Here is a 21,742-nt window from a genome sequence, read left to right on the forward strand (position 1 = left end):
AATATCCACTGGGCTTACATCAAATACATCAAAACACAACAATAAAAAACAGTTTTCTGAACTTATCAATATGACTCTGTCCTTCACAGGATAAGTAAAATGGATCACTGCAAAAACTCAAAATCTTAACAAGAATATTTGTCTTATTTCTATTTAAAATGTCTCCTTTTAGTAAAACAATCTCATTACACTTAAAACAAGACTCATCACTGGAAAAAACAACAGTTTCCACCTGTTTCAAGTAGATTTTCACTTGGAAGTGGAACAAGATTTTTTTGCTTGTAATAAGAAAATAAATCTTGTCCCACTGGCAGATTTTCCTACTTATTTCAAGTGAAAATGTACTTGAAACAGGTGAGAATTGTCAAATAAGTTATTTTTCTGGTGATGACTCCAAATGTTGAAATAGCAGTAAAACCACATTCATTGATGAAATGGCATAAGGGATGGAAAGGGGGGATGGCAGTTTTACAGGGGGGATGATTTTGACCGTTTTCATTTCAGGGGGGGGGGGGGTGCCATCCCCTCTCATCCCCCCTCATCCCCCCTCAACTCGAGTACTGCGTGAACTCAAAAAACAGTACTACATCTCCCACAATGCTCCGGGAGGTGTGACGTATGTTCGCTACGTGTCCGGAACAAGTTCAGTAGTCAACATGGCGGGGCAGCAGGGTGATGTTGATGAACTCTTCGATGTGAAAAATGCTTTTTATATCGGTAGTTATCAACAATGTATCAACGAGTCTCAGAAGGTGAAGGTATGTGACAGAATTTGATAAACAAGGATGCTATAAGGTGTTTATGTATACTGTTTTATGTGTATATCTAGCTCACGGCAGCTAACGCTCCGATAGAGACTGTCAAATAAATTAGCAAATATCACAGTTCTTCAGTACTTCTTTGACTGCATCCTCTTAGATACTAAACTGAAGCATGTGTTCTATCTCTAAAGCCATCATCCCCTGAGAAGGAGATTGAAAGGGACATGTTTTTGTATAGAGCATACATTGCCCAGGTAAGACCAAATCATCTTATGTCATAGAAGTGAAACTGTGTCTTGAAGTAAAACTGTTATTGTACATGAATTTCTGTCTCAGTGATTTATCATATTACAATACCTCCCTTTACCTGACTTGTGTTTGCAGAGAAAGTATGCTGTTGTCCTGGATGACATCAAAGCCAACTCTCCTCCTGAGCTCCAGGCTGTAAAGATGTTTGCAGAGTATCTGTCCAGTGAAAGTAAACGGTACAAGCCTGCATTTCACATTTACTTCAACCTGTAGGAAGAGTTTATCTTTTGTTTTATTTAGTACCAGATGTTTCAGATTGAAATGACAGTGAAATCGCTGCATATACAGTAGGTTTGGAAATAATAGGGATAGGAATAATATTGACTTTATAATACTTTGCATAAAAGGAATTTAAGGCAAAATAAAGGGCTACAAGGTGCAGAGATGTCACCTCCATCACCAAAGGTTTTTGTTTTGTTAAATACAATTATTTTTTTTAATCAATTTTAATTATTAATATTGTCTCATATTGCATTGTTTTTTGATTAACTGTCCCCATTCTTATCTTGCTTCCAATTTTCTGTATTTGAAAGAGTTTAAATGATGATCAAAAGACTATTAAGCTTCACAGTTGCACTGTTTGGGTTGATTTTATTTTTTTTTATAAACATACTTGATAATCTGCCATCTTTTCTGCCAGTTATCAACCTCAGCTTATAGATGTGATCATTTTGTCCTTTCGTGTGAAACTATTACTAGCAAAACAAAATTGTAAATGATCACAGACGTGACTTATTTGTTTTATGTAATTTTTTTCCTATTGTTCAGGGATGCAATTGTTGCCGATTTGGATAAGAAGATGACCAAGAATGTGGATGCTGCCAACTCTACTTTCCTCCTCATGGCGGCCTCCATCTACTATCACGAGCAGAACACTGATGCCGCTCTCAGATCTCTGCACCAAGGAGAAAGTCTTGAGTGGTGAGAACATTTGACTTTACAACGTGTCAGTTTGATTGAATGTTAATTCCCCATATTTCACTGTAACAAATAACTACCACTAAAAGAACAACGTTGATACATTTTAGCTGTGATTATAATTCACAAATAATTATTCTGATTCAAAAGTTAGGGTAAGTAATTTGTGGATGATATTGTATCTTTTCATATTTTGAAACAAAATGTTATGGAAAAACCTATGAACACCTCAGTTTAATATGCTTTAACCACTAGGTGAATATCTGGACTGAAATTGAATGCATTTAGATTACCAGGAATAAGACTTGAGAGATGAGCCAGTAGATTTAATTAAGCAGTTGCATGCAAGTGGTCAGAACATACATCGTGCGTCTCAATGCAGGAAATGACAAAGAACAAGAGACGCATAATGATTTTAAACACCACAAAATGATGACTAGTCCTTATGATTCTAATAAACATATTGTAACATCAGAACTCATCTTTTAGGAACAAAGTATCAGTTTGCAGACTGTACCCAGGCCTAAGTTCATCACAGTAGATTTGGTAAATTTTCCATCACACAAAACATCAACAAAATGTAAAGGGTGAGCTCCTCCCTACCTCTCCCTGCAGTGCTCCTAGGTTAAAACAGATTATTCAGAGAATCACGTTTATTTAAAGAAAAAACAACAAAACAAATAAAGGACCTATGCTCTTATGCAAATAGTGTTAACTTAAAATCATCACTTGCATACAAATGGTGTTAATACTGTAACGTGAGGGTTCGATAGGCATATGTTTATGCATAACTAATTAACTACATGAACATTGTAAATATATTTTCTTGCTAAATTAACTTCACCTTTAAATCTTACAATAACATTAAACAATATTCTTTCTTGTTTTGGTAAATTTGATTATAACATTTAAGAAAAATCTAAATGTCAGTATTTAGTTGAGTTTTCTTTTTGTATTAAATTCTCATTTTGTTTTCATTTTAAAGACCTCAGTGTGAAACCATCTAAACTGACCCTAATCATGTCATTATTCATCAGCATGGCCATGACCATTCAGGTGCTTCTGGGTCTGGATCGTGTTGACTTGGCAAGGTAATGAATCATTTAAAATCACCCAAAAAACATGTTTATACATTATGTGACTTAAATTGAACTTGTAGATGAGTTTTAATAATTTCAGAGCATGAAAATTACCTGTCCTGATGCATGTATTTCAAATCAAAAGCTAATTCTGCACTTTTACACTATGCAGAGGTGAAAACTCTATATGCTGTTAAATTGAGGCCGCTGTCTTCTCATTTGAGTTACATTTCTTCGATAGGAAGGAGTTGAAAAAGATGCAAGAACAGGATGAGGATGCCACTCTAACCCAGCTAGCTACAGCCTGGGTTAATATTGCTGTGGTAAGGAGAATGAATTAATACATTTTTAAAATACCAGAACATGTTCCGTTATAAACTTTTGATAGTTGATGAAGCAGAAAAAATATCTTTTAGTTTGCCACATTGCCAATATGTGTTGTTTCTTCAAAACTTCAATCATCCAATCCACCAAACAAAAGTCAGTGGCAAAATTGGCAGAGAAGATTTGGCAAATTTCTGATGGGTGCAACCCCCAAACTCAGCTCTGCTGCTCCTCCTTACAAATGTGGTACCATTTAAAAGTGAAATTTACAGGCCTTCCAATGAAGCATTACAACAAAGAAATAATCTACCAGACACAAATTTCCTTACTTTTTGTGCTAGGTTTATGTATTCACTTACTTAAACGGCTATGGACCGACAGTAACACCTGGTGGCAAAAGCAGCACATTACAGCCATAGAACTGGACTGCATGCAAACTAATCAGTACCTATTAAACCACAAATCCCCCTTAAACTGAAGTGAACATACTTGCAATTGGACATTAATCCTTTTAAAGTGACTAAAATTGGCTTATCGTGAATTGTGGGGCCCCACGTTTTAATAGTAGCCTACTTCTAACAAAAATTCACTTGAGCTTTTATGCATACCAGAACCTACTGTTGCCTTACATGTGCATAAAACATTCTCAGTCCTTTTAGATTAAGTTATGAGCATTGATATTGTATAGTAATTGAAGCTACGGGCAAAATTGAATCAATTAAACAGGATGAAATGGTGTGTAAAAATAATACTGCTACTTTGTCATTGTGCTGGGGTTTCAGTGCACCAGTTATCCCAGGAACTATAGGGTGTTTACTGTTGGAAGCTTTACCCAATGCCAATTACAAAATAATTCAGAACAGTAATTCAAAGTTCTTATGTTAGGATGTAGAGTTACAGAGGGTGTTACTGAGTTCCCCCGTGTTGACCCGATGGTAGTTTCCCTGAACTTTAGGCTCAGGGAACAGGTCTGACTTTTGTAGGTGGTTTGGTTCTCTGTGAAGTTCAGAATAGTGAGCCATGTAGTAGGAAATATGCCAATTGGGTACTGCAACGCAAAGGTGTCAACAGTGAAACCTGGATGGATCTTATTGGAGGGACAGCCTGGCTGATCAGAACCCAGTGTTGTTTATTTATTCAGACTTTCTTGTGCAGCTGTGGAAGCACTTTTAAAGCCCTGCTCATGTGGGATCAGTGTAACCTGTGAAATTCATGAATCTTTTAATGATGAGAATAACACTTTTTTTCTACATGTATTAGTGGTCTCCAGTGAATAGGGCTTAAAGTTTGAAACTGTAGGGTTTTATTCCTGTAGCTATTACTCCTTTGCTACATGTCCTTCAGTCTCATTTGAACCAGCGAGTGCTTGGTTTTTCTATCTAGGCAGTAAGTCAGACTCATTTGTGGTTGGTGTAGCTGCTCCTGAACATTTTTATTTCTGGTTGGAGAAAAACAAAATCTCATGATCATATTTTAGCTTACTGTCTGCCCATGTAGGTGTCATTACAGTTCAAACAACCTTAAATTACACTACATAAGGGTTTCCAGTTCACATCTAAGGATTGCATCTTTGCTCTTTTACAGATTATATGGTCCTATTGGGCCATATTTCCATAATTTAGTCAATCAACCTTTTATGTATATAACACATTTCAGATGGAGGGGCTTGAGTTTGAGCAGACATTTCTAGTAATGGCATGCAGCCAGGATGTTTGGTGATTAGCACTTCCAAATCTGAAACCATGATCCTCGGTTATAATAAATTGGATTTCCCTTCTCAGATTAAGAATGAGTTGCTTCCATAAATGGAGGAGCCTGAGTATTTTGGGGTATTGTTCGCAAGTCATGGTAGAATATGATAGCGACAGATTTAATGGGGGAGAATGTCTAATGTTACAGATGCTGTACTATTCTGTTGTAGTGAAAAAGCTGTGCCAATAGGGTAGATTTTCAATTTACCTGTGAATTTCTGTTCCAATCCTCTGCTGTGGTGACAAGTTGTGGGTAGTGACCACAACAATAATTTGTGACATTGATATACATGGCTGAGATGAGCTTCCTCAGAACAGTGGCTGGCCTCACCTTCAGGGAAATGAGGAGCTCAGTCATCTGGAGAGGCTCGGAGTTTAGCTGCTGATGTTGAGGTGGGTCAGGCCTCTGGTTCAAGTGCCTTCTAATTATCTTCCACAGGATGTGTCTTGGACATAACCCCATTGGGGAAAATGGCTTTGAGTAGAATCGGGAATTACTTACTTCTTGGCTGGCTTGGGCTACTTAAGAGGGAATCTTTTATTTAGACGTCTGCAATATTGGCCAAGGTCCTGATTAGCTGCAGAAAATGAATAGATGAGTGTAAATAATCTTTATTTGTCAATGTACATCTCACGCAACGCACTGAAACGAGTCCCCTGCTTTTAAGACGTCACTAGTTAGACTAGGAGCAGTGGGCTGCCATTTTTCCGGTGCCCAGGTTGCTCAGGGGCCCAAAGTGGTCCTCCAGACCCACCTCTGTAACCGCTACCACTCCCCTTATAGGAACTAACCCAAGCATAACAGCTGAAGTATGGACTTTTTCCTGTTTTAAATTGATCATATTGAAACAAATAGTTCTTGCAAGTCTTGATAGTTTGACACCAATACCATTGAAGGGAAATGAAACAGCCTGGAGCTATTAATTTTAGTTTTCAGTGGTGAACTCTCTTCTCGATGTTCCAGGGTGGAGAGAAGCTGCAGGATGCCTACTACATTTTCCAAGAGATGTCTGACAAGTACTCGTCCACACTGTTGCTGCTCAACGGGCAGGCGGCCTGTTACATGGGTCAGAACAAGTGGGAGGAGGCGGAGGGAGTGCTACAGGAGGCTCTTGATAAGGTCAGAGGACAGCACTTTGCTTATTGTTTGCATAACAAAGTCCTTGATGAATGTCTGCCAAACAAGGGAGTTGGGCCGGTGTTGCTATTTTTATATATATAAAAAAATACACAAATCTACAATGGTACTCTTTGAAATACTCTTTGAAATTAGATTTTGAGTCATTATAGCTTTAACTGAAATCCTAAAACAAGTAAAATGATGTAATTTGTCCCTAACAAAACAAACAACTAACAAAATGCATTTCATTAACTTGAACAGTCATATTTTGACTCTGCAATAAATAATAAATTTTCCTGAAGGATCAAGATACATTTCCATAAACAACTCTTCCACTCGGTGTGAAGTCCTGATTTTAGATTTAAAAAAGAAGCCAGTTAGTTGTAGCTTTTCTCATTTTTTTTTTCTGTTTTATACCATTTTTGGCAAGTGAACCTGTAAGGTCAGCAGTTCACACCATTCAGTCCTTGTAGCGATTACATCAGTGTTTTTCTTTATTTTTTTCTTTATTGTGTGTGTGATTGTGTCTGAATGTTGTAGTTTACTGCAGACAAGGGGTTTTCTCTTTCTTTTTTCTTTTTTTTAGACTATTAGTAGACCACATGCATGGAAAATCTCTTCATGTTGATGTCGTGGGCATGTATGGAATGTGTTCCTCCAAGCAGGCACTAAAATAAGAACAGCTGTGGTTAGTGGTGCCTGCAGTATTGTTTGTATCTGAACTAGTACAAACAGCACCCTCAGTCACTTAGAGTTAAACTGTTACATTTATAGCTGTAATTTTTCTTTTTTTTTTAAATTTATTATTCTTTATTTGTGATGGAATGTAAACCAAAATGGTTGAAAGGAACAATATCTAGTTAAAAACAAACAAATAGACAAAACACCATATGAAGGGAATAACAGTAATTACAATTTACTGAGACTGTGGAGATAAACCATAATAAGCATCATATGCCTTGTTACTGACATGTGACCTGAGTGTTTTGACAGAAGAGCAGCAGATGGCAGCACATACTCTTTTGTACCCATAGGTTTCATGTAAGGTACTTCATCTGCTACAAATTTAAGTTTGACCAGTATTCAGTGTTAAGTTGCAATGTGCAGCAATTTTACAAAGGTGTCATTCTTGGTGTGTTTTGATAATTTCATAAATGTTCATTCTTAAGACTGTCAAATGTTTTTTTTCTGGTTGTAGATATCATAGTTGTCTCTCCAAATCACCACGTTCTTCTTGAGTAGATGTACTTGATACTTTTATATGTGTGCTCCATGCAACTTTAAAAACTTAGCGGTGCTTTCTTGACGTCGGATCCAGCTTCATAGTGTTTAGGTTGGCCTTGTCCTATAGTGTTAAATAGCTTACGGTTTCCATCAATGTCTTTCACTAAACAGCTACAGTTAAGAGTGTAATTTGACGTTCTGCTCTCGCGTTCAACAGAGCCAAAAACAGACAAATGCATTTATAGTAAATTGAATCAATAAACAAGATATTGTTTCACACATTCACATACAAAACCACTTATAATGGTTATATTTCCACTTGCATATAAATGGTAGAGTAGGGCATTTCACTAAACCCATGCATAACAACTGGAATATCTTATGTGACTTAGAGAAAATAAGACACAAATTTAAGATATTACTCATCTCAGTGCCTTGCTTTCTTTTTAAGAAAAAAAACTCACTCTTTCTCTCCATCTCCTTTCTACCTTTGTCTTTTTTTTTTTTTTTTAACTCCTATCAGGACAGCAGCCACCCTGAGACGCTGATCAACCTCATAGTGCTGACCCAACACTTGGGCAAAGCTCCTGAGGTAAGACTTTGGACCCAGAGCTGTTAAAGAGGGTACTGTTTTAACAGCCATCAGTTTAACCGTTTATTTTAAACCAACTTAATGAGAAACGGTTGAGACGGTTTTGTTCAGTAACTTTTGATGCTCAAATGCTGCATACTCTTCTCAGCAATTTCATGTTAACCAGGACAATCCATTCCAGGAAACGACATTCTTCATCAATAAAAAGTATCACTTCAGCATATCACTGGTTTTGCATTGTGTGAGTTGTACAACGTGGGGCTCAGAGTTCATGTGATAAAGACTCAGTTATCTGACTTACATTTGATTGACTCGACAGCAATATAGTAACAATGCTGAGCACCAACAGAACATGGTCATTAAAAAGTGCCCTGTGATAACTGGTCATTATCACGTCTATCTCAAGGTTACCGGGAATTATGGCAGCCTTTCTTTGCACTCTGGTTGGTTGGTTCAACTTGGGCCTCAAGAGACCAAGAAATCAAAACTATTTGAACATTTTCCGTTGCACTTTTCATCAACTATATAAGTTTGTGAGCTCCATAAACTACACAGTCTGTTGTGATAGCAATACATTTTTTTCTAACATGACATTTTTATGTCTCATGACTTGTTAAGCTGCAACTTCTCCAGTGGGAAAAACACATAGCATATTATCTATTAAGATTTTTGACAGAGTATGTTTTAGTTGTACCTATCTTATTGAATAGTGGACGACAACATGCAAAAGTCAGTATTTGATTCATTTTCCATTAGCTTCATCCACTTCAAACTATTGAAAAAAAACATCAGCAAAAACAGATGTAGGCGTTGCATATGTGGAATCGTGCAATCTGAAAAGGATCTCCAGACTCTCAAACATCTATTATTTTTGACACTCCATTGATGTACTCAGAAAACCTGGACAAATATTTACTTAGGAGCGTCAGTAATTATTCAGGAGGTTTTTTTTTATCTACATTTTTTATTTTTGGCTGTCATCAATCATAATCTATTTGTCTTCTCAGGTTACCAGCCGGTATCTCTCTCAACTGAAAGATGCACACAGAGCCCACCCATTCCTCAAGGATTATTTGGCTAAGGTAAAGGTGATTGTTAATCATTTAGAGGAGTATACCTCCATCAACACTTGATTCACAAAACTCATTCACAGACGCGTCCTCAGAATGCTGTTAATCTATGACTTTACTTTGTTGTGATTTAATTACTGGTTTAGTTTTTTTTTATAGTTTAGCAGCACGTGTTCTAAGATCAAAGCTAATAGAGGGCATTCAACTCTGAATCTTCAGTCTGTCTCATGCTGTGTTGCAATTACACAAGAGTGCAGAGGTACATAAACATGCTAAAACTGGGTTGCCAAACAAACTATCACATGCACAGCTGCTCTGACCGTCAGTTTTTTTTGTTGTTTTTTTTCTTCTTGTGTTTAACTGTTTCCTCTGCTCTGTGTCTTCCTGCAGGAGAATGAGTTTGACCGACTAGCGATGCAGTATGCCCCCACTGCTACAGCATGAAGCATCTGCTCTTACCAAAGCACCTTAAAAGTGGAGTTTAGTTAAATACAATGAAGACAGTACTCTCACTCATTCATGTTTTGTTTTTTATTATTGTTTGCTGTAACGTTTAGATCACATTAGCAGTCCTAATTTCTCTCAAAACATAAGGAAACCTGTTGTGATATCCATACTTTATGCATTTACATACATCAGCATTTCTGTGTAATACAACCATTCCTTTAAAATAATAAATCTTTATGAAAACTCTGTCCTTGATGTGTTGCCCAACTAAATATAAACAAATAAATGAATTCAGTTGTGAAATGTAACATTTGTAAGATCCATCTGGTGTAGGGTTGCCACCCGTCCCGTAAAATACGGAATTGTCCTTTATTTGAGAAAAAAATGTTGCGTCCCGTATTGAACTAATACGGGACGCAATTTGTCCTGTATTTTCATTAACGCCTCACACACACACACACACACACATCAACACTTAATTTAACAATACTGAACAAAATAAAACACAGGAAACATTAAGGCCAGCAAAATCTTTGTGGCAGGACAACAGGACCTGCTGCGTCTGTATATTATAGTTGAATTATTGAAATAAATTAACTTTTACACCATATTCTAGTTGAATTATTTAAATAAATCAACTTTTACACCATATTCTTCACCTTTATCTATATTCTACATCTGGGCTGATGTGGACATACATAGCATAGGAGGATATTTCAGTTACTAGTATGGTTGTCTGTCTGTACAGTCATGCAAGTTCAATGCTATTAAAGCACTTTAAACTTTAAATCAAAGCATTTTGTTTTTTATATAAAATAAACACTTTTTTATGCAGTTTAGAAGTTTTGGGGATTTTTTTTTTGGCGCCTGTGCTGCTGAAATCGGGTGTCCCTTATTTCTATTTCTGAAAGGTGGCAACCCTAATCTGGTGTGAGTTTGATGTTAATAACTTGTTTAGAAAGCGTGTCAGACATGAGGTTGCACTGTCTCTTTAAGCCCTTGCTTCTAATCCACTGGTTCAGGGTTCATAAAGAAGATAGCGGGCCTGCATACGTCACGTCCCGCTAGATGTTTTTTCTCCCTTGGTTTTTTTTCCCTTTCTACATAAATGTTGCTGAGACTCAGTCCCTCCTCCGTCTCTCCAGCGTCTCCCCGCGCTGTCAAACCCGCAGCCCCGGGCAGCAGCCGCCTCTTCCTCCGGGACGCACCACTGATGCTCCGCATTTCCTCTTCGCTGGAATAACTTGAGGTCGTGTGAAGTAGTTTTTTTTTTTTTTTTTTGCAATTTATCTTTCTTCCTGCCCCCCTCTTTTTTTTTTTTTGTGAGTCTGGGGGATCTGCAGCAGGTTACATAAAGGCGGATAACGGACTGAGATGAGCGCCCGAGTGACGGCGTAGCGGCAGCTCCAGTCCCCGCCAGTGTGGCCGGGTGCGGCGCGGGAGAGAGGACGCAGGAAAAAGAAAAGGGCGATCTGGTCCCCCGCATGTGCGCTCACTTACACTAAAACACAATTCCCCCACGGGGTCGGCTGGATGGTGTCAATGCTGGGCGGTTCAGGGCTGTATCCGAGCAGGATCAGAGCTAGGCCGGTGCGCAGCGGAGTGAAGACGCGGACCAGCCGTCTCCTCTCCGGCGCGGATGGCTCGGATTAACCCTCCAAACAAACCCGTTTAGTAATAAGAACTGTGTAATTATAGCGTAATAGCGCATGCAGTCGGCGCTTGGCCTTGAAAGTCATTCATAAAACTAGTGTTGAAGGCGATGCACAGGCCCATGTCTTAATTTGGAAACAAAGAATTAAGGCTGCTGAAGGAAGAGAGAGGCTAAGCTGGGGGAATAAGCTGATTCCGCCTGTGTTGGTTTAACCAGTCCAGCTTCCCTTTAGTGGAGTCATTTCTGTCAAACCCGGTTTTTTTTTTCTTTTTTCACGCTTTAAGTTGTATTTATTTTTTTAATTTGGGTTTGAGTGTGCCACGGCACCAGGATGGATGGGAGTGATGCCGGCAGCGCCGGCAGCGCCGGGCCGGCGGAGGTGGAGCCCATGCCGGGGTACCTGCAGCTGATGTCCCGCGGCTCCGGCGTGCTGCTGGCCGCCTGGAGGGACTGCAGCAGCTGCGGGCTGCAGCGCTCCAGGACCACCTTCCTGGATCACGCCTACTTCACCTGGACCGAGATGGCCCTCTTTGTCTTTTGCGCCTTTTTGTGGACCATGGTCAGGCGGGGACTGACACAAAGTCTGTTTAAGGTGGGTGATTTTTTTTTTTTTTTTGCACCACCAGTGAGCCCAAATTAAAAGCATCAAAATATAAAAAAATCTAAACAATTTAATAGTCTCATTCAAAAATAAAACACACTGCAAAACAATGTGTTCGAGAGGGAACAGGAGGAAGCAGAATGCTTATTTATGCCGCGTTCCATTTGTCCTCGGAAATCGGAACTGGGAACTGGGAAGGGCAGCCTTCTTGGAATGGTAACTCGGGGGTGGTGAAGCTTCTCCCACTTTCCCAGTAGGAAATCCCACTTCGAGGGGCGTTCCAGTTGAAAATTCCGACTGGGAACTGGGATATTCCTACTTCCGAGGACAAATGGAACGCGGCATTATGCTGCGTTCCATTTACCTCGGAAGTCGGAACTCGCAACTGGGAATGACGTTACGGCCGAGTTATCAGCGTTCCAGTTACAAAGTCGGAAAACAAGTTTGTAGTTCGCATATACCACATGATAAATGTGAAGTACACTATAGCAGCATATATATGCCGAACAATACTTGTATACGACTGATTTAGTGTGACCAAAACTAGAATGAAGTGCTACGAATTTTTACAAAGCTCTCTTCTACTGTTAACAACCGGGGCAGCCATCTTGGAATGTGAACTCGGGGGTGGTGAAGACTCTCCCACTTTCCCAGTGGGAAATCCCACTTCGAGGGGCGTTCCAGTTGAAAATTCCGACTGGGAACTAGGAAATCCCCACTTCCGAGGACAAATGGAACGCGGCATTAGTCCTGTCCCTTCCTCACAATATTATATCATATATAACCTATAAAAATAAATAAAAAAAAAAGAAAAGAAAAGAAGGAAAGGACAAAATAACGAAAAATAAATACAACACACGCAACCAATAAACCATATCAGTCATAATGAATTGAAAGCCCCGGTGCTGCAGACGCATGGCCTCTGTGCCCACACACGCACTCTGCCGGGAACACAGACTGGGGAGGGAGGAAGGAAAGACAGAGCCATGCGTGTAAAGCATAAATTATAGTTCTGCGTTAAAACGACGCACACCGTACGCCGTAGGCTCTGCGTTGGTGTAACGCAGAACCATAAATCAGCCTTAAGACATGGCAGCTGGCTGCGGGTTTAAGATAAATACAGAATGAATAGGTGGGGGTTTAACGCCTTTCAGATAGCTCAACTACACAGTCAACAAAATATTAACAGGCTACCACAAGCACTGCTGGTCACCCCACACAGTCTGCTGGAGGGTTTTTTTTTGGTCCTGTGAGTCATTCAAAATGGAGGCATTTTCAAGTAGGCTAAGTGTGCACATGTATCTCAGTTAAGCCTCACCAATGCTGCACATATGGCATCTCCAGTGCACATGCTCCCCGGCCCTCACACCATGTGGTGCTGGCAGGGATGACAGGAGACAGGAGAAGCAGCAACCTCAGCCGCACTTGTGTTGACCAAACATACTGTATGGAATTAGAATAAGGAATTATTTCATGTTTATATATATATTATTGTATTATATTGTATGAGATTTCCCTTTCATTGAACTGCATGCCTTTATTTTGAACCACAGGCAGCCGTTGCTCTAATACTGAGGAAGTGCTTATTCTATGGTTCAATACAGGGCTTTCACGTGACGTCACCAAACGCGAGTCGCCATTACGGAGATATACCCCCCACCCCCCCAGACCAAAACAAAGCCAGAGCGTATGAGAGACTGCACATTTCTGCTCCTTCATAAACCGTAATCACAATCCGCGTGGAAAATGGTCAATTATTGCCGTGTGTACGGTTGTACAAATCGGTCTGACCGAGAAAAACACCTGGAGTTTTACAGACTTCCAAAAGTTATCACAAATCAGGGAGATACTTGCCGAAACTTATCAGAAGGAGACGTCTGTGGCTTGCTGCACTGAAACAGAACTTCACGGGCAAGAATCTTGACAACATTCGTGTTTGTTCTTCACATTTATTGTCAGGTAGCCTAAGTGAAAAATAAATATAATAATATAATAATCTACTGTATATTTAGCGTTATTGCTCGCATTTTTTATTCATTTTTATTCATTTCATAGCCTTACAACAGAGTTTCTCAAACTAAATTTCTAGCACCCTACTCTGCCAGTGTACAAATGGGGGTCCATTTGGTAAAAAAAATGAGGTAATTCACGATGTCAGGATATTTAATCGTTGGCAGAATAGTCGGGTCATCCGTGGTCCACGTTGTTTGCTCCAGCTCGTACGGATCATGGCCACCTAAAAGCTTTAATTTCTCTTTATACCTCGCCCTTTCTGGAGGACCAAGTCCTTCCCGGTATCTGGTATCTTCCCCACGTTTTGCCGAGGTTTTCCGTGGTTTTGACATGGTCAAATTTTACATGTTAGCCGCTTTGTTGTTGTTGTTCAACCTCCAGCCCTCCACAGCCTCCACTCTGCCTACAAATAATCCCGCCGCTATGGCTGCCGGGTCGCGGTACCGCCCATTTCGTGACGTCGGTGAAAACCCTCTATGGTCTTTATGATAATCTGCACCATTTGGTGATGAGGGTTATCATCACCCAGATTGGTAAACAGTACACAGATGTTTGAATGCTCTCAGAAGTGACTCCAAACAATCGGACACCACTACTGAGAGAAAAGCTCTACTGCGCACTATTTGGGAATCTTTTGTATGGATGACCCTCCGTTCTACGAGCAGGGGGTAACTAATGTGTCTCTTCAATCCTGCGTTACATCATATGTTTATAGATAAATAAATTAAGCTCATCCAGAGATGAACACCCTATAGACAACCATGGTGGAGGTTTATCATGCTGTGGAGCTGCTTTGCTGCCTATAGAACTACCAAATATTTCAAATGAACAAAGAAATTGGTAGCAAAATGTGTTTCCCTGGAGTCAGAAAACTAGGCCTAAGGTGAAGGACTCTGTTCTTTCAGCAGGACAATGACCTCAAGCACGTATTAACGCAGAAAACAGTGATTGAAAAACAAAACATGAACTGTTGTGAACTGATCATCAGTCAGTTGCCACTTGAAAATCTTTTGATAAAACTATTCTTATGATTGATGGCACTAATAAGTCTGAGCACGTCTGCATGTGTCATTAAGAGTCCAGTGATCTTGAACTGTCGTCTTTCTGCCAATCCAGTCACAGACTAAAGCAGTTTAACAATTATTTATTGCTGAATATAATTGCAAATCTTCTAGATATCTCCTTTTTGGTTTAAAGATGAACTTTTTCTTTTTTTGTGAAAATCTGATATATACAGTAACATCAGCAGTAATTCAGGTGCATCTGAGATGAAGATGGACATTAAGTGTCTCCACATATCATACAAAATCAAATGCATATAAAAATCACGAGGTCTTTTAGGGACCTGAAAATGTGCCTTTATAGAGCTGCAACATCTCTGAATGCATATGGACAGAATCTTACCCTGATGTGTCTGTCTGAGGCCAGACACACGAGCTGTGGTCAGACACATAGTCCCCCTGCCCAGATCACCCGGGTCTCCTCTCCCGTCCCAGGCCACAGTACCTCAACCATGTGATTTCCCAAGAAGGGTTTCTTTTTCTGAACTGAGTCTCTGGCATGTTATTCTTCTGTCATTGTGGGTGGGGGTGGAGTTTCTGCACATGGTAGAGGATGAAATTATGCTAGAATCCGGTGCTCAGAGCACCATGTGCAGCAAGAGTGGCCTCATAATGTAAAGAATGAAGGCTGTTTTCCCATTTACAGTATACAAGTGGGCCACATCTGTGTCTTGTGGAATATTATCGAAGTGGTGTCTGCTGTCCAGAGGCTATTTTAATTACAAGTTGAGTTATGACCCAGTCAGGGTTCTTTTATTATTAATTATATGTGTATAATTTCTAATATAAGCACCTAGAGGGCACTTATGTTTGAGATACAGTTAAAATCTATATCAGTAGCTCATTCCTGTTCTACATAAAAGACAAACAAAGATCAGCCGGGTTGTCCGGGGAACACATCTGACTTATTTGAGATCTTATTTGAGTACAGCGCAGGTTGCTGACTTGGAGCAAAACTTGAGGCGTTTCCTCTTATGAAGCAGAATGTCAAGGTAACCGCAGTGCAGTCGGTCTAATAACTTGTCCGGGAGCAGTGATGTGTGGTTTTCACTGGGCTGAATTCTGTACAGTTGTTGTGGTTTTTAAACTGCAGTAAAGTTGCATAAGCGTAATTAATTACAGCAGAGACGACCACGTGCACTCATAGATAAAGAACACCCTCTTTCAGTTCTAAGATTGTACACATGATAATAATCATAAAAACAAATCTGTTGTTTACACATGATTCGGTGGCTACTTAGTTTTTCAAATGCTAGTAGAGTAGTTCTGGCCTACTCTTTTTTCATGTTAAGATCATTGAGTTTTCTGGATATAAGTTTATGCACAGACTGTTTTTACGGCCTGGCAAAGTATTTCAAACAGGTTGAGGTCTTTGACCTTGACCGAGCCGCTTCAACGCCTTCATTCCTTTCTTTTTTTCAGCCGTTCAGTCGTATAGTTGCTGGTGTGCTGCGGGATCATTGTCTTGTTGACCCAGTTTCAGCTAAACTCAAGCTCTCGGACATATGGCCTCACATTCGATTCTTAAAGATGTATTTATGTTTTTGAACAGCGTGCGATTTAATGACAGAGAGGTGCCCTGATCCAGTAGCAATGCAACAAGCCCAAGTCCGTCCCTCTCCGGCACCATCCTGGACAGTTGGTGTGAGGTTGCTGTGTTTGGTTTTCATGGCAAAGCATTTGGAAAAAACAAATACATGTATATTTAAAAAATATATTTAGGATAAAAAACATCATGCTCAAACACCTCCACATTTGTATCATATATTCAAAGGATATTGTTCCAGAAGTCTTGTGGTTAGTTTAGGTCCAACGTTGCAAATCTAAGCTCTGTTTCCATGTTGTTTTCAGGAAGAAAATAGTTTCTCCCGGCATGCCTTCCAAACAAACCAAACCACTTCAGTCTTTTTCGAACTGTGCTTTCATGACTTCTAACATTTAAAGTGCTAACAGAGGCCAGCGGAGTTCCAGATGGAGCTATTGGATTTATTTGCAGTTTCTGCAAGCATTGCATGTCCTGACCATGGGATGAGCCTCCAGGGACATTCACCCCTGGAGAGACTGGAAACTCTTTTCCAAGTTTTCCGCTCATTAATAATCTTTCTCACTATGGAATGACGGACTCCACATTATTTGAAAACGGCCTTTTAACCCTTCTCAGACAGACAGATATCTATTCCAAACCAGCAAAGTGGTAAAACTCCTGCTTTTACAGACTCAGTCACGCATGTTGATGATCAATTTAATCAATTTAATGTATATTATTAGCAACATCTGGCTGCTAATTACCCCTTTATTATTTATTTACCACCTTGCCTCTGTGCTTCAGCTTAGTATTTGTTAACTAACTAATCATGCAGCAGAAAATCACATTTTATTTACATTAAGTTGTATATAACTGACTTTAAGACCTGTTAAGGACCAGATTAACTTTTGTTTTTATTATAAATGTTAAATATATACATAGAGCAGAGGTACATTCTTTTTCATCTTATTGCACTTGATTGGGCTTAAAGTTCATGAGATCTTATGAGATCGACTCTGCCGATTGATCTGACGTGAGGAACCAAAGTAAAACAGTGTTTATGGATTTAAATTTACAATATGTTGTGACAGCAAAAGACTATATAAATAGTTAAATCATCATCATCATCATCATCATCATCATCATCATCATCATCATCATCATCATCATCATCATCATCATCATCATCATCACTGTTGCAGCTCGGTGTCTAACGTGCTCCTTGCAGATGTTGCTGGGAAAATTATTTATCTACACAGAACCCCGGTGATGCTGGCCGATGGTTAAAAATAATTAGTTTCCTGTTTAGTTACTTACAGCACTCGCAGTCACATTTGAAGAGTGGAAGCTGACCCAATTAAAAATGCAGATCACTTACTGGGCTCAACATTTCCCTCCAGATATGAGAAGTAGATAAGAAGATGGTTGATTTTGTAGGTGTTTTTCTTTTCTTCTTCTGTCATCAGCCCATCTTGCTTTATTTAGTCAGTGAGTTATGCAAACGTGCTCAAAAGAGGTATGTCTTTAGGAATAATTGACCCTTGTGCACTAGCAAGGTTTAAATTCATGATTGAGGAAAACAATTATCCATAAAGCCATTAAGTAGTCCATCTATTTGAAGTCATAGTTGGACTTTTTTAGTTTTTTTTTTCTTCGACTTTACATGGTGTATGAACTGTGTACAGGACTGTGCAGAAGCTTGTACTAAATAAGGTCCAGCGAGGAAATGTACGCGTAAGCGCCAGCCTCTCTGTATCTGTGTCAACCAAAAGAGGCAAAACTGTGCTCCACATGTTGCCATCATTTCATATTACGCAGAGCACGCTGTCGGCTGAGGTGAGGGAGCCTGTTGGGGGTTGCGTTTGTGTGCAGTAGGATGTAGTTTTCGTTGTGTTTTTTCAACGTACTACCAATTTGGTTTGATATGTGAATGTACGAGGTTATGATACTTGTTTTTAAGCCACTTGGGGTTGTACCTTTGCGTCAGATACCACGGTGCATCGTCAGTGTTTTCTGCTTCCTCTGTTAGCACTATTAACAGAGTGTTTAAGTCTCTTCTGAGAAACACGTATATAGAAACCGAGTAAATGTCACACATGTGGTTCTCAGGTTTGACATTAGCACTACTTCTTCCTCATTTTCTTTTTTCTTAAATTTGTACTTTGCACAAACATGTTTAATAATGTGTGTGCGACCTCTCTGTTTTTACATGCTTGCATGATTTATCTGATGCTTTATAAGCCGTGCGTTGTGTGAAGTGGTTTCAGATCTTGTTTACATGTTCTTTGTCAGTCATAAAAGCGTCTGCGGCGTTTTTAAGAAGGAACTTCTCAACCTCAACAAGAGGGGCTCAGAGAATCATCACACTTGTGTGTGAAATTGGTTGTGAAGTGATGATACTCGAGTTGGGAGGGGAAGAGATGGGGGGGGGGGGGGGGGGCGGGGGGGGGCGGGGGGGGGGGGGTTATTAAAAAAAAAAATGAATCAGCAAATAAGGAAGTGGAAGTTGGAGAAGGCAGGAGGGAAGTGAGTTGTGAGGAGTTTTTGCATCTGGGGCCAAGCTTGCTGACTCAACACGCAGCAGCCAATCATTAACCCATCTCCACACATCCATATGTTGGTTAATGAACATGTGATCTATTACACACACACACATGACACTTCTGCTTATTTACAAATGTTTCTGTCCAGAGGAATTATGTATGTGTTCTGGGAGCTACACCCGATCAGTAGTCAAGTGTTTTGAGCAGAAGCAGCAGCAGCAGTTTATAACTGCTCTCATAAATGCCTCTTATGGTCCCACACACGCAGGCACGCACACACACACCAACACACCACTGCAGTCAGGCCGACAGGAGAGCAGCCGCGTGGTCTCCAGCTTCAGCCTTGCTGCAGAGCTTTATCTCCCTGCACTGAGTGGCACCGCATCCCCTGCTGCTGCTGTTCTACATGTGAAAGCAGCCTGAGGTTTGACAAAGCTGACCACAGATCCCAGATCACTTTCCACTTACCTATACTGCTCAATCTTGCGCATTAGAGACGCAGAGAGAGAAACCTGATCCGGGAGTTGTGGTTTTAGGGGGAGAGATGTACATTCAGTGAAAAGTGCCCACTCAGAGAAAACTTCCTTGTAGTTTTGACACTGATTTGAACCTAATTGTTATTTGTGATGATGCTGTTGTTAGTCCTCTGTTCTTCTCTGCTCTCATGACTCTGAGGTCAGATTAACTATTGCATTGCAAGCATTACAAGCAGCACTTAGACCATCAGTATGCATGTGATGTGTTTCCACTATAGGGTTCAATTTATGATACATTATGAATACCCAACACTTACGTGTTCACTAAGCCGTTTCCTCTTCGTGGAATGGCTGTACCTAATGCAGTTTGTCACTGTCATAAATCATTTATAGCAATAATACACACTTATCACCTTCAACATAGAAAACATACTGATAAGTAGTGATAGACATTGTTTAATCTTCTTTTGTGGCTGTGACTTTGGCATGTGCCATTCACATTACTGCAAACTAATACCTTGTTTCATTTTGCTTTTGTGCACTTATGTGATATGTCTGTTAGTCCATTCATTTCTATGGGAACTGCTGTAATTTCTGATATAAGATGGAAGGCAATTAGGAGCAGCCTGACTGAAACTACTCCTCCTGATTTGGCATATTGTCATATGTCCAGGCCTCCTGAAAGAGGTGCAGCTCAAGCTGTCATCCATAAACCTGGTCTCAAGTGCAATACTATTTACTACTACTACTACTACTACTACTAACTGAGTAGTATTTGAAGTTCAAAGTATCTTAATCACTGGCCTAGAGCTGCAGCTGTCGAATATTTTAGTAATCGAGTATTCTTCTGAAAATTCCATCGATTAATCGAGTAATCGGATAAAACCTATTTTTGTTTAGTTAAAGAGCAATTATAAACATACATAAGATGTTAGATGTTAATTGACATTACTAAGACTAAATTATATAATACAGTAGGTTCATGGCTGTGCATTTAAAAACCCTGAACTTACACCAGTTGACCAAGTTCACTGCCTTCACTCAAAAAACTAAGGATCTTACCAAGAAATGTTCTTATTTCTAACCTAAAAATGCCATTACACCTGACCTGATAACACACATCACTTAAAAGATAAGGTGTTTTTTTAAACGTAGGCCGGGCGAAATACCTGCTTTGAGCTGGCAAAATTAAACGATTTATTAAACGATTCCTCGAGGCAGAGAAAATTCCTCGATCATTTTTTGTAATCGATTACTCGAATTATTCGAGGAATCTTTTCAGCCCTACACTGGCCCTACAGCCTAATCATAGGAATCCCAAATCTGCTGTTTTTATATCTAAGTTGTCAGAATATTTATCTTTTGCAAATGCTTAAATTAGACTGCTTACATTTGGTGATACTGCCATTTGTTAACTTTATCCCTTTCATCCCAACCTCTGAGCTCTTAGATCCTCTAGACTATTTTAACTTCTCTCAGTCTGTGAAACACTCTTAAGGAGACACTTTAGAGCTGATGCTCTCATCTGGTTTCATCCTTAACTCTTAAACCACTGGATAGACTCATCAGCAGCTTATAAGGCTGTTGATGAGTCTATCCAGTGATGGGCTGTTGTTGTTTACGTGCCGCTTAATCCTAATGGTTTTATTGCCAGAACTTAGAAATGTGCCGGCATTCTCAAAGCTGACTCTGCAGTAGAATTTTGCAGCGCATCCAGTTGATGTTTGAATCGCACTAAATCGCTGCTTGGCCCAGTGGTTTTCGTTGGAATTGTTTAATGATCACTGGCCTTTCACTTTGCTCCAAATTGCTCTGTGGAAAACCAGTAAACAGAGATCAAATAACTTCCCTTAGCTCAATGATTACACTTAAGCCCTCAAAAGACAGAAGAAAATATGATTATTCAAAGGCCATTAGGTCATTAATGATGTACATCTGGGGATCAATAAAGGACTATCTTATCTTATCTTATCTTACTGCTGAGTGCAATTAGTCACAATTAGTCAATATTGAGGTGCTTTTTTTATTTAATTGTCTTTTATTTAATCAAAACATATCCTGCAGTGTTTGAGGTTCTGGGTTGAATTTAAGGACTCAGTTGTTCAGTTTATTATGATCATACCACTTCAACAGAAGCTTTTCAACCAATTGCAAATACTTTTCCATCTCAACAGCTCAGCTGATTTGTGGTATACCCCAGGGGTCATGCCTAGAAACCCTTCTGTTCTCTAGTTACATTCTACTTCTTAATGCATTTATTCAGAATCATGACGC

The 21,742-nt window shown here is 39.7% G+C and overlaps 2 protein-coding genes across 2 annotated transcripts in view; both read left to right on the plus strand.

The window, feature by feature from the left end:
- Nucleotides 1-638: 638 nt before the first annotated feature.
- cope (COPI coat complex subunit epsilon) lies at nucleotides 639-9,841 on the plus strand. Its single transcript, XM_061738292.1, has 10 exons — nucleotides 639-758; nucleotides 953-1,015; nucleotides 1,146-1,246; nucleotides 1,839-1,991; nucleotides 3,026-3,079; nucleotides 3,309-3,390; nucleotides 6,107-6,262; nucleotides 8,010-8,078; nucleotides 9,086-9,160; nucleotides 9,539-9,841. Exons 1-10 carry the CDS (start codon nucleotides 657-659, stop codon nucleotides 9,590-9,592), a joined length of 909 nt encoding a protein of 302 aa, XP_061594276.1. The 5' UTR covers nucleotides 639-656; the 3' UTR covers nucleotides 9,593-9,841.
- Nucleotides 9,842-10,632: 791 nt separating this feature from the next.
- cers1 (ceramide synthase 1) overlaps nucleotides 10,633-21,742 on the plus strand; it is a 42,311-nt gene continuing 31,201 nt past the window's right edge. The window contains exon 1 of the mRNA XM_061738296.1: nucleotides 10,633-11,841. Coding sequence (XP_061594280.1) covers nucleotides 11,581-11,841 — 261 coding nt within the window. The 5' untranslated portion in view covers nucleotides 10,633-11,580. The remainder of the gene's footprint in view (nucleotides 11,842-21,742) is intronic.

The sequence above is a fragment of the Cololabis saira genome, chromosome 13 (genome assembly GCF_033807715.1).
Source record: "Cololabis saira isolate AMF1-May2022 chromosome 13, fColSai1.1, whole genome shotgun sequence".
Lineage (NCBI taxonomy): Eukaryota > Metazoa > Chordata > Actinopteri > Beloniformes > Belonidae > Cololabis > Cololabis saira.